The sequence below is a fragment of the Solanum pennellii genome, chromosome 6, assembly GCF_001406875.1.
Source record: "Solanum pennellii chromosome 6, SPENNV200".
Classification (NCBI taxonomy): Eukaryota; Viridiplantae; Streptophyta; class Magnoliopsida; order Solanales; family Solanaceae; genus Solanum; species Solanum pennellii.
The window spans coordinates 41,215,190-41,229,954 of NC_028642.1; the positions used below are offsets into that span (position 1 = coordinate 41,215,190).

The 14,765-nt window shown below is 29.2% G+C and overlaps 1 protein-coding gene across 1 annotated transcript; it reads right to left on the bottom strand.

Annotated features, from left to right (window-relative positions):
• Positions 1-4,419: 4,419 nt before the first annotated feature.
• LOC107021702 (abscisic acid receptor PYL4-like) lies at positions 4,420-6,030 on the bottom strand. Its single transcript, XM_015222408.2, has 3 exons — positions 5,878-6,030; positions 5,145-5,793; positions 4,420-4,994 (listed from the first exon to the last, which is right to left on the bottom strand). Exons 2-3 carry the CDS (start codon positions 5,758-5,760, stop codon positions 4,783-4,785), a joined length of 828 nt encoding a protein of 275 aa, XP_015077894.1. The 5' UTR covers positions 5,761-5,793; positions 5,878-6,030; the 3' UTR covers positions 4,420-4,782.
• Between the last annotated feature and the right edge of the window lie 8,735 nt (positions 6,031-14,765).

Sequence of the window (14,765 nt, forward strand, 5' to 3'; positions counted from 1 at the left end):
TGGCTCTATTTATAAGATTATAATAGGAAATACTAACTGGAATCATGGTCATGGCTATTAATAAAATTTAGGAATTATGATCATGAAAAATTATGAGGATAATGAAAATAAAGACAATTAAAATTTATATGAAAGAATGTGAGTAAATGAGGAATAGTAATTGTCACATTCATATTTATAAAATAATAATAATAAATACATAAATAAACAAATAAAATGTTTAAACAGTTTGAATTTCACATTTTGGGTTGTAACTGAGCAAGTAATTACTCCTATTTGGTGTGATATGTTTATTCATTTATGTGTTTGTTTAAGGTGAAAAGTTAGAAATAATTTAAAAAAAGATAAAAATAGATAATTGCAAATGCTATTCATTAGAGGGTGTCACATCAGCTGATTTAGATTCAATTTTATATATAGATATAGATTATGAGAGTTTTATTATGTTTTTGTTTTCTACTATTGACATTAAATAACTAAATAAAGTAATTATAATTTAATTTAGAGTAAAAAGCTTCATTACTTAAATCAATTTCATAAAATATATATTTTCTTAAGAAATGTATTAAATCATTATAGACAATTTTAATTTTAGGAATATGTTCTACGCTGCAAGCGCCAATGAACAAAAGAGAAGAAAGCAGCTTGAGTAACACAAAAACGGGTGAAAACACTTGGAGAGTGATTTGATAGTCGGTTAGGATAACGTTATTTATATATTAAATTTTGTATAAATAGTATTTTATTTTGTAATATATTTTTATTATATATAATATTTAACACACATTACGTTGTTTTGATTTGTAACTTAGCGCAATGAATAGAAGAGAACAAATGCATACGTAAATTATGAGAAAATTAATATATTTTTCGAGAGAAATATTGAAAATATCCCTAAACTCGATGCTAATTATTAATTTTATTTTTGAACTATTGATAGCTTTAAAAACACTTCTTTACTTGACTAATTAAACTTAAATACATCATGATTTTGTAATACACCCTAAATTTTATTCATGGTTAAGGGTGTTTTTTCAGCACCTCACTCAGTTTTTTATTTAGGGCTCATTTGGCCATACGATACGGTATCATGATATCGTATCATGATATGGATTCATAAGATGAAATTGAAGTTTTGTTTGGGCATGCGATATGACATTTTTGTGTTGTATATTTCTTATAAACATAAAAATTTCATAAGTTGTAAAATTATTAAAATAGCCTCAATTGTTTATTCAATCTTATCAAATAAAATTTTTTATAAAATCGCATAATAAATTATTATAAAGGTATTTTTCTCCATTAAAGTAATTGTTTCATCTAGCTTTAATTTAATAAAAAAAATGAACATAAATTGTAGTGCTCTAGTTTTTAATATACTTCTCCCACATAGTACGAACAATTTCTTCAAGTTGAACTTGCATTTCTCGATCATTTGACTGAGAAAACGAACCAACATTGTTACTTTGAGCCATTTGTTGGTTAATATCATCCACAACTATATTTCATGTTTATAGACCATAAATATTTCATCACTTTAACAATCGATTAATGTGAGTTAAAGTGATTATATGTTGGTGCGAATAATAAATTTTATGTTGGTAAGAATAATAAGTTTTAAAAATTAATAATATGATTATAAATTTTATTTACATATGAAATAAATGCTTAGTAGATATAAATGTGGGGTTGTTTTAACAAAATATATACTTGTTGATCAATTTTTGTATTGAAATATCTCAAATCATGGTATGAAATCACCATGTAATTCCATATCATGCTTTTTGGAGAATATGGAATTACATCTCATGAGATGGAATCAGCGTATACTCGCATGTCCAGACGATTCCATCTCACGATACCATATCGTGATACGGTATCGCATGACCAAACGCTTACTTAGAGTCTCATGCTCCTAGAAAAATTTGAGATTACTTGTTATATCATGTTGCATAACAGGGGTGTATCTAAGTTTAGTTAGTCAAGTAGAGACGTGCTTTTAAAACTGTCAATAGTTTGTGAAAGAAACTAATAATTTGCATCAAGTAACTAAACCCACTTAATATATATTTATTTTACATTTTTTTTACAAGCTTAAATTATTTATTACTAAAATAATACTCTTATCTTATTTAACTTAAATATTTTTATGTGTGCATTTCCTTGATTATACCGCGTGTTTGAAATAAAACTTTCATCTAATTTTGTTTAAAAATAAAAGTTTCCTCTTAAGTTTGTTAAAGTAATTTTTTCATTATTATTTATATCACCCATAAATTGTAAAATATAAATAAACATAAAAATTAGTCAAACAAATTCATAAATAAAAATTATATTATATCATATAATTTTTAAATGGAAAAATATAAATTGTCATCAAAATAAAGAGTAGTGAAAACTGTGAATGTTACTAAAATAATATGAATATATATGGATGTAAAAAGAGAGGTATAAAAAGAATTTAAGGGAATATTTTTGTCATTTCAACCTATTTTATTTCGGAATAAGTTATCGACATTACTATTCCCTCCTAAGGAGAGGGATAACTCAATATTCATTACTTAAGAGATATGTCGAACTTGTCAACCAAATAGAGGGATGAGGCACAAGTACGTCCAACACTATGATCGAAATTTTAAAAACATATTTTAACTAAATTATAATATCCATAAGTTCAAATCAATTTTTTTTTACAATTTTATACAACTTTTCGACCTACGTGGACTCCAAACATCTCTCACGCACTTTTAGTAAGTGGAGACACAGATGTGTCACATAAATCAAAAAAATATATAAAATTAATGGTGATATAAGACACAAGTATCCACCTAGATTATGATCAGAATTTTTAAAACACGTGTTAATTAAATAATACAATGAAACCATAATTTAATCCGAGGATGACATTATCGCAAGACTATTTAACAGTGTACTAATCAATAACCAAACGCCCCCTAAGTTGAATTTAATATATTTAGCGAAGACTAAAAGCGAAGAGGGCACATTAAAGCATCGGAGTCAGGTGTAGAAACTGACTTCTCGTGATGTACAGGGGCGGAATAGTATCAACAACACTTTGAAACCTCTATTTAAATAATACTTATATTCTTTCCATTTTAATTTAACATAAAATTTAATTTTTAAATTCTAAATTAAAAATATACTAAAATATCTTTTAACATTATAACTCTAAACGTATCATATGAAAAATTATAACTAAATAATTATTTTTAAAAATTATAATTTTTAAATATAACATAAAAATAATAAGACAAACGAATCGAAATAAAAAATGTATATATATATATATATGAAGTATTTGAATAAAGCCCTCCGCGCCCACTTGCAAACCAACTTGCTTTCTTCCTAATCCCGAAAGAAAATTAGGAAAAACAAAACCACAAGTTACCTTTTATTTGAACACCAACTTGATTTAAAATATCAACTTTGTTTGATTCTTTGATCACAACCACCTATATTAGTACTATTTTAACTTCGACTAGTACTATTTATTTATTTTTTAATGCAAGAATAATTTATATTTTCTTTTTTCTTTATTTCGATTTCTTTAATCAACAAATGCATTAATTCAACTTTTCTCGAACATGCTCCAATACGGAAATTTTTAAACCCCTGACGATACCATTTGTTGTTATAATAAAGAACAGTACAGTATTTAAATGGTTAATTTCCATTCTGCCAGCAGATTCATTGTTCAAAAGCCATCAACTTCATTTATCGTCAATTATTATTATAATAAATAATTTATTCACAAATGGTGAACCCGTTCACTATATAATAATTATTGGAGGGATTAAAGCTTAACTAGACAATTTGGAATTAAAAAATAGACATAGGTCCATTAAATGTCCTAAATAACCCTCCCCCCCACCCTTCACTTTTGGACCCCCACCCTCACCCTATGATCGTTCACTTTTGGGCCTATTATGACATGACACTTCTAACAAAGAGTTTTTTTCATACCACAAAACAGAGGTTGTCATCGAAGTAAATATGTACTAATTATTTTAAATTTTTTTCCGTACTTAGTAATACTTCTTGGATGTTCAGAGGGTTAATCATATATTTGATAATATATTAATGCAAGATTTTACATTTCTAATATCAAAATTGTTTCCTAATTTGAGGTTTAGAGGAAGTGAGCACCACAAATTTGCCACATTCCGACTTCAAGGGAATAGAAAAAAAATTACCAAAGAAAACTAGTAATGCCCAAAATCCAATTTCAACTTAACTAGTATAAAATGTTTCAAACTTAATTGAAGCAAAGATGAGGGGAAGAACAATACTACTTAACTACTAGATATTAATCTCAACTATATTGTTGACTCCTTGTATTTGATTTTTTATTGTATTATTTCAAGTAATACAATAAGTCACAAAAGGAAATCCAAAATCTAGAACAATTGCTTTTATTAGAATTGGTAATCACCAACACTTGTAAATGTGTAGAAATGGCACAATGGGGACATCTTGGTACAAAAGCTACCAACTTATTAGGAGGCCTCTAAGTTGAACCCTTCCTAACCAAACTATTAAAGAGGAGGAAATAAACAAAATTAATACTCCCTCCGTTTCAATTGGGCGTTAATCATTCTATTGACTTCAATTCAAAATAGAAAAGTCAAACTAACTAATGTTAGTATATTAAATTTTGATATAAAATTAAATATTTAAAAACTACAATGAAATATCGTAATAAGTTACCATAATTATAAATATGAAAAAGTATTTTTTCCAATAATTAACAAACTGAAAAGATTAGGATGAAAGAAAAATATCTTTGACTGTTAATACTTTGTATATATTGAGAAGAATATATGTGATGGTGACAAAGTGATTAGTAGTTATACAAAATACACAGCACACCATTATATACCATAGTAACACGTTTAAACAATTCCAAGAACCAACCTTACAGTCCACGAAATCTACCAATCTATGAATTTTCAGTTGTGGGTCTTCATCATGATCTACAATAACAAAAAGTACTCTATCCATCATTCATAACAACAAATTGAAGTAGTAACACCTAAGTTTTTTTAAAAAAAAGATCTAGAAATGTACAAAAAAGATTATTTTTTTTAAAATTAATTAATCATGATCCATAGACAATTTATTACTCTTTGACGTTTTAGCCAAGTTCTGTGCGATTTGGGCCAGCGACTGCAAATTGCACCGCACAATCGTATCCACAAATACACACGTTTCTTCCTTCGTATTCCCTTGTGGTACATCCACTACATACGACTCTACCACCACCGTCGATCCTTCTTCCGCCGCCCGGTGCAGCGTCGTCACCGATCGGTAATTATTCAGCCGATGATCTCCTCCCACAACGCTAAAACTCAACACGTGTTCCTCGTCATCCAAAATCTCCAGCCTCTCCGTACTAGAACCCGCGGGTAGTCCGGATACAACCCGGACTTCCCTAAGCGTACCGACGTCACCGTCACCGACGATGACGTGGCAGCTCTTGAGAAAGTGTTTGTACGCTTGCGGATTATCGAATCGGCGGACGAGGGACCAGACGGTGTCGATTGGGGCGGAAATGGACTGCAACACCGCGGAGCAGCACTGGTTGGGACCCACAACATGGGTGTGGTGATGCAATACGTTATCAGGGACAGAAGTGGAAACCGGACTAAACCATGTTGTAGCCTGTGATAGATGCGGTTGTTTAACCGCTAGTGTGGCGGTGGTTGGATTAACTCGATGCAGTTGAAGGGAAGAAGGCATCTTTTTTTTTTTTAATTCTCTACTCTTCTTTCCCTTTTGAAAAAAAAGAGAGATAGAGATTAGAGAGATAACATTACAAAAGAAATTAAGAAACGAATATATATGTATAATACTTACTTTGTAAATACTATTAAAGAGAGATGTTTAGCACATCGCTTACGCTGGCTTCTGCAAGTGGATCATCAACTTGCTTAAAATTCATTTGGACGGAGTCTACTTGCATTTTGCCTTCTCCTTTCTCATTTATTACCTCATCTGCCACACACTATGTAATCCCAGGTTTCCTCTACCGAAATTACTAAATAGCCCTTCATTTCTCCATTAAATACAACCGACGTCCCAGCCCATGGCGGTGATATGCCCAGCCAATGGTTTGCCCTTTGATTCATCTGCCACCTGTCTTTTTCAAGAGATATCACGTGGATATATATATATATTTATTTTTTTTAAACACTACTGATAAGAGAATCAATAAAAACTCAGAAAACTCTATTGATTTTTCTTGATTAATTATCAACTGTTTTTTTTATCAACCGAGGTACTATAATAATATGTCAAAGAATATATAATACACGCCTCACGTGTGTATGTACAAATTTTCATAAATGGTGTTGATACTTGACAACAGACAAAATTTCCTAAACAAATTTCAACTTTGTAAAATGTTTTATAATAATTTATCATAAATAATATTTTATGCATATTTTTTCTATATAAGCTAAGATCTAATGCAAAAATTCATCATCTATTTAGTTATCAGTAACGAATTTAAAGTTTTTCATTTAGGAATTCAAAAAAATAGGGATTAAGAAAGTGGAAAGTGACTAAGCTTTTAAAAATGAGATCTTGAATTTTTTTGGAATTCAAATCTACACTTAAACAAATGAGAAAATTAGGAACTGAAACTAAAAAAAGAAATTGAAATGCTCACACCGATAGTGGAACACCAGACACAAAAGTTAACTATAAGGAGACTTAATACTGTGCTAAAAATTCTTCTTATTCACTAGGAATTCAAAATTAATATATCTAGATAAATATAAAAGTAATTATCTTATATATATGGTGTAATTTAACCACAGAAGTAATATAATAATATCTAAAAGAACAAATAAAAACACGTCTCATGTGTATATATACAAATTTTCATAAATCTACTACTATCATATCAATGAAAATAAGCACATAACTAGACATCAACATATGCAAATTTTCATAAATCTACTACTATCATATAAATAGAAATAAGCACATAACTAGATGTCTAACATGTATGCTTCAATTATTTGCTTTCATTATAATTACTACTTGGCTTATTGGCCAAAGTTAGACATTTCAGGTACAAAGTCCTAAGTTCAAATCTGGCCAACATCCTTCTTTTCCATCTTTTTCATGTCTTTACTCTATGTAGTTCTTATAAAATAATTTATTTCATTTATTAGATACTAATAATCTATGTTATTACTTATTTATATTATAGTCACTTCAATTCATTCTGTTTAGACTCAAAATGATAAGAATTTTGATTAAAATTTTATAATATAATTTTTCATTATATTGATATGTAAAAAGCTACGATTTATAGTACTTTTCATATAGTTTTTGAGTATCTAATTTTTTGTTTAAAATGTTCAATTAATGTAATATAATTTAACTTATAGAATTAGTCAAACTGACTTTTGAAAAACGTAACATGACAATTTAAAGTGGACGGAAGAAGTAGTAATTGATACAATTATATGTGGCCCATTTCAATTAATACCTCATATCGTAAATTTTTTAAATAACATTCTTGTGAATGTCAATCTTTATTTGCTAATAAAAACTCTCAAAATTCTATTGTGCCTCATAAAATGGGACGTAAAAAGTAACATCTATTATTTGCAAATGGCCTAACATTTCTAAAAATCACAACAATTATCAACTTGAAATATTTAAAAGACATTAAAAAATTGTTTGACTCTGAAACACAAAAAGTAACATTTGTTATTAAAAAAATAAATAAAAGATACTATAAATTACATTAATTAATAACTCAGAATATCTCAAAACAACAACAAAAAAAGGGCTAATTTTTGCATTTCTTATGTCACATAAATTAGGGTTTAGATGGCTTTAAAATATTTAATTTTGGTTATACAATATAAATTAACCGAAAAATTGAAATGGTATAATTGTTAAAAATAACCGACTAAATCATCCCGTTGATAGTCACTTCTCTTCAGTTTAATTTTACCTAAATTCCGAAAGTTCATTTGCTATTTGAAATTCAAATTTAGAAAACAATGAAAATAAGTTTTTATATTAGCTCACTTATGAGCAAAATATATCATAACAATCTTACTGATATATATTTTAATAATAGTAACAATAATTAACTTTAGGAAAATTTAGTTAACTAGTCAAAAAAATCAACTTATTTAGTGATAATATCCATACTTTAATAATATTAGTAAACATGTCAAAAATGTCATTATTTTAAAAATAAATAATTATTCTGATATTATTAATATTTTCTCTCTCGTTATTTACATCCCTTTTCTCTCTCTCATAGATTACACATTTTCTATATTTGGATAGATATTAATGTCATTTTAATTTTTCTATCTCTTTTCTTAAGCTTATCAATTTCACTCTCTTACTTTCTTCCTAATGAAATCCCCAGATTTTTCTCTCTTTTCTTACTCTTCTTTTCAGTTTCTCTTTCTAGCATTCTTCTAAATCAATTCCACAGATTTTCGATTAAATATATTAATATTTTCTATTATTCTCATTTAATTTCGTTGCAAGATTTGATTTGAAGATTAACATTGATTTGGGTATTATGGTTTTTCAGATTCCTTATTTATTTACTTACTGATTTTAGTGTTTTTTTAAAAAAAAAATTTTGTTTTGTTGTTGTTCTTAAAACATTTTTAGGGTTTGAGACTACATAATTCTCTCTTCAATGGACGTTTTCAAGAGAGTTACTAGAGGTATTGGACAAAATAATCAAAGTTCTTTCGATTTTCCATCATTTAATTATTCTTTTTCATTCAAGAATTAAACAACAATGTAGGTTCCGCTTCTAAATCTAAGGAGGATATACGATGGGAAAAAATGCCTGAATTCGTCGATGTGCAAAATCTCACACAAATTCATAACCATGAAGTTGAAGAAGACCAATTTGTTGGAGAAGAGGGTTTTTTTTTTTTTGCATGTTCTGTATCTTGCATGTTTAGTTTAATTTATTTAGTAATTTTTAAGATTCAAAAAAATTCATGTTACAATGCGTTTGGAAGTGTGTATGGAATTTTTATTATGTTATAGTTAGTATTTATTTTTTTATTTCATATGTTTATTGTATTTTGTGTTCTGTTTTTTTTTTTTGTGTTAGTTATGTCAATATAACACATTATATGAGTTTGATTGTGTATATTTCATAGTAATAATGTTTTTAGTATTCATAGATTTGGAAGTGTATATTGAATTTTGTTACTGTTTTAGTCAGTATGTATTTTTGTATTTCATTGTTTTATTGTATTTTGTATCGATAGATTTGGAATTGTATTTTCATATATTTAATTCATTTTGTATTCTATTTTTTTGTGATAATTATGTCAATGTACCACAGTTAGTATTTATTTTTGTATTTCATAGTTTTATTGTTTTTTGTATTCATAAATTTGGAAGTATATATTAAATTTTGATACTGTTTTAGTCAGTATGTATTTTTACAATTAATAGTTCTATTCATTCAAAAATTATGTTGCATTGTTTCTGAATTTGACATTTTTTTTTTCTAATTTGTATTTGTTCTAAAGGTATGTCAACTAGTTATGCATTTTATTTAAGAATGAGTACACCGAATATTCAATTATTTCTTTTCAATTTTATATTTCATTATCATACTAATTTTTTGTATTTTATATATTATTATACAAAATTCTAAATAAAAACTAGAATAAATATAAATACAAATAAATACATATTGAAATGAATACATACAAGATTTTTGAAGAAAAAAATAACTATATAGGGAAAAAATATATAAATACAAATATATTTCTTAAATGACTATATAGATATATTCGGCATACCTATTGAAATGAATACAAACTAATAAAAAACTATAATAAATATAAATTGAATATATTGTGGAATGAATATAATTTTAAAATGGTAAAAATTTTGGAGGAAAAAAAGAACAAAGTTTAAATTTTATTTGAAAATGTATCTGATGAGAAAATTAAGTGATCCTTACTTTTTTTGAAATATTCTCTCCCTTGATTTTCTCCCTTTTGTTATTAAATAATTATATTTTTTAAATAAAAATAAATAATAAAAACATAAATAAGATACATAACAAACTAAAATTTGACATTTTTGCTAAATATTGAAAGTGTTGTTAATGAGCCTTCTTAAATGTTAAAATATTGACATTTTGAAAAATTCCCCCTTAACTTTAATCCTATTGGGCTCGGGTAACACGCAGGCTTCATTTGCTAGTGTTGTTGATAATAGACAAAATTTCCTAAACAAAATTTAATTTTACAAAATGACTTTATGATAATTTATCATAAACAGTATTATCAATATTTTTTCAATATAAGCTAAGAGCAACACAAAAGCAACTTAAGGAGTCATCTAAAAAGTATGATCATTTACTGTCCACGTTGGATAGATGGTTTATGCAGACTTGAGTTAATATGAACTCGCATTTCCATATTGGTTCTCAATACTACTCCCAAAATATATTGAGCTCATTTGTTTTAAAACAAAACTTCTTTCTTTGGTTTGAAATAATTATTCAAAATTTTAGCTTAAAAGCTCTCTTGATAAAAATCGGTGTTTCCCTTTCATGTTCAAATGTGAAAACATTTTTAAATTCTTGAGAATATTTACCCGTATAACTTTTGGAGAAATGAAGTCAACTCTTTACTCTTTGCTTAAGTTGAACTTAAGTCTTAAAACAATGTTAAAACGTTTGTGAAAGACTTCTTGAAAAGACTCTAAGAACTTCCTAAACTTGTCTCTTAACTTTCCTTGAATTTGAATTTATGGATTCAAGGTTATGATTCATGTTTTTGGTTGATTTCTAGGTGTTTAGAAGTCATTTAGAGTAGTTAGAATCAATAGAAAGTGTTAGTACCCTTTAGAAGGACTTAAATGGGTTGAATGACAAAAAATTGGTGAAAAACGATGATTTGGGCCTATCCTGGGCACGCCGCGCCAGCCCTAGCTTACTGGGGCTCTAAAATGGTGCACTACTGGCGTAATGCCCCAGCCTTCCTGGCGTTATGGGGGGGGTGTCGTGCCAGCCTCCCTTCAGGCAAATAATTGACAAATTTTGGTCTCATTTAATATATTATATATCGATTTAATTTGATTCTTTTTCTTAAATTCACTTTAGTTTCATGTACCCAAATCATATACACAAGGATATAACTCAAAGAACTCAAGGAAACAACACTTTAATATCAAGAAACTCATTAATCTCAACTTATGTTGTAGTACGAAAGCAATTCAAGAATGACTATCAAGAATATTCAAATTCCAATCTTTTTGAACGAATTCGCGCTGAATTAAACATGTTTGGCACATGAGTGAACAAATTCGACGTTATGAAAGTCTCACATTCTTGTAGGATGAAATCCACAAGCAACTCCTTATAAAGACAACAAAAATCTTGATATAACTCCTTCTTTCTTTTCATTTCTCTTTTCTCCAAGTCCTAGCGTGAATTTCTATTTTTCTAAACTGACTAAAATCTGATTTTAGTCCAATTAATCACCTAAAAAAGCAAATTAGAATAATAGAGTATGAAAAAGACCAAAACACCCTTTGAAAAATAAATTGGACATTTCGACATTTTTATATTCTTTTCAAAATTGACTATTCCAATTTTTAACTTCATTCTAGTTCTTTGTAGTTAGGGTGTGTTACACAAATGAGGCTCAAATTTTTTTGAAAAAATATCTTGTGATGAATATTCCCAGCACGCATTGGACTCCGGACATGCTCCTGAACCATAAGTTTCTGCAGAATTCATTCAAAATAGCCAACACAACAAAGACAAGGAAGAAGAAAAATTGATCTAATGTCCCTTCTGACAAACAAATCCAGAAGATAACATTCAAGATCAGTCATCATTAATTCTATAGGCAATTGCTGGATCCAAAGCCCCTTCTAGACAAACCAATAGAAAAGATAACATCAAGATCGGCAATCATAAATTTGTGAGACAATTGAAAGATATGAAGGAAGTAGAGATGAAACTTGTGGAATGCTACTGTAAAAACTGATTTTTATATATATATATACATAAAAAAGTCTCTTAAGGATTTGTTTTGGGGGTATGTAGGTGATATACTGTGGTTTCACGATATTTTTAATGCTTTTTCCTTAAATTTAGTGTGTGTCCAAAAGCCTTTTTGTATTAATTTTTATGTAAGTTTCTCTTTATTTGCAGGAAATCTGTCTAAAGATGAACGCGGAAGTTTTTGAGCAAGAAATGCAGAAAAGTTACCACCTACCGAGCTTGTGACGGTCCGTCGTGCCTGTGACAGTCCGTAGGTGAATCTGCTGAAGAAAGATGGAGAAGTCTGACCAAGTGTGGGGTTACGAAGTGCGTAACATGATCAATAAATAACACAAAGAACTTATATCCTATCCTCAGAAAAGTAGGAGAAGGACCCCAAAAATCATTATGCAGCAAATCAAACAGATCGTCTATAAGAAAATGAAATAGATGAAAAAGGAGGCTGACTTTTTGAACCAGCACAATTAGAACATGTCAAAGGGAGATTTGAATGAATGACATGTGTTGCTGGAATACATGATTTGAGCATGTGTTGAAGTCGGGATGAATGAGGATGGCCCATCCTATTATGCCAAAGAGTGAGCAACTAATTCCAGCGAGTAACATCCGCAGCAGAAACTGAAAGAAAACAATGATGCAAATGATGATGAACCGACTTTAGAAGAAACACTCTGTTAACTTACGTCCCTTGGCCATGGTCATCCCAGTTTTCAGATTCAGAACAACACAATAATTGGGTGAGAATTTTACAACACAATTTTGATCAACTAGCTGACCTATCGAAACTAAATTAGCCTTCAAATTAGGTACATAAAGAACATTAGACAAATTTCCAACAGAACCAATACCCGAACAGGCAATGTATGCTTGTTTGTCGTATGAATAACATGTTTAGAAACATCATCATACAATGAAGAAAATTGGGACAGATCTCCGATCATATGACTAAAAGCACCCAATCTAGATTTAGTAAAATTACTTGTACCTGAGGATGCCGAGAGTGCACTTGAGATGGCTCCGGGGGGTGGCTACTATAGAATCTCGAATCATCCTTTCAAGATCATGTCCATAAGGGAAGGAACCAACAGATTTAGTAATATCCTCTGGTATGCATAGTGAACAGGTCGTGAACGATTTGGACGACGACGACAATCTGAAACATGATCAGTAATCTTACGGTAGGCACAAAATTTCTTCTTCTTAGGACAATTGGTTTCTATGCGACCAAAGTCGTTGCATTCATAGCACTGGACACCTCTCTTAGTATTTCGTGATGAAGTACCAATAGTTGATTTTTGTGAAAGTAATGCAACATCGGGTAATGGCATCGACTCCATAGTTGTCCTACGTTAAGACGACTGCCAACACAACACCAAGAGCAGGTGTGACTTCTCTGTTCAACAAACTTCCACGAATCAACTCAAATTCAGGTCGGAGTTTCACCAAGAACTATACCATCTTTGTCCTTTATCGTTCTCCCAACATTTCCTTGAGCCCCCGCGGTAGAAATATTCACCCAAAATTTTGATCATGTTCTGACCAAAGCAGCTACAAGCCAGCATAAAAGGAACAAACATTCTTGTCCACTTGTGTATATTCAACAATGTTGCGTTCACTTTAAACTCTCGTGCTACATTGCTTTGTTGGTAGACGTTACACAGGTGGAGCCACATCTCTAAAGCTGAACTAATGGTCTAAGTCCCATAGCTATGTCAGCATGTATCGAATTCAGCATCCAAGCGATCACCTTTGCATTATTCAAATTCTAGTGATCCAACTCTTTTTCATCTATTGGCAGACCAGCAGAACCATCTAACCACCCAAAAAGGCCCTTCCTTGAACAAAAATTCCAAAATGGAATTCCCATAAAGAAAAGTTGGAACTTTCCAATTTTGTGGAGAGCATGCGAGGATGATTGTGAATTCATTGAGAAGACAAAATACAAAAGAGAAAAAGAAAAAAAAAGGACAGATGCATATGTTTAGAAAACAAAGAAATAAGAGGAACGCATGAAGGTAAGAAGAGTACTTCTAAAGAGAAAGCAAAGAGCACGAATTGTTTTTTAAAAAAAAGGATGGCTCTTGATACCATGTTAGAGAGACAAAATATATTCTGAAAAATAGTTTTCTCTATTGATCAATGATACACTAGAAAGCAAATATTTATGGCTATACAATTGGAGTGTTAGAGTTCTATTCTAGGAAGGAATATATATGATTATAAATATATATTTTGTAAATCAGTTATATTCTAAGAAAGAATATATTTTCTAATTACTATACAATTCCTAAAATGAGCCACACCACTTCTTTAATTTTTTTGAGTGAAAGGCAGCCCTCCCACGCTAAGATTAGGTGATATTCATAAATCACAACATAATTTTTTTTCAAAAATCGTGGTTGTTTTAATTGTTGCATATGATTGTAATTTATTCTGGATGTATATTTAGCAAAAAAAAAACTTCGACTAGTTATATCTTATAGTTATTGTTAGTTTCAATGTTTCTATCCAAATTAAACACATCAAAGTATTAGTAATTTATAAAATCAATTTCTGCATTTTAGTTTAACAAAAAGTCTATTTCTAGCTTATCAACTGCACTGGATGCTTAATAAAAGTATATTTTAAGCCCAATAGAAGGGAGGTAGAAAAAGTGTATATATATATATATATATATATATATATATATATATATATATATCTA

What these genes read in the sequence shown, in the direction of transcription:
- LOC107021702 (XM_015222408.2), bottom strand. Translation starts at nt 5,760, where the DNA reads ATGCCTTCTTCCCTTCAACTGCATCGAGTTAATCCAACCACCGCCACA. An exon ending in CTTGGCTAAAACGTCAAAGA is followed by an intron (nt 4,995 to 5,144) that starts GTAATAAATTGT and finishes TTGTTATTGTAG; the next exon opens with ATCATGATGAAGACCCACAA.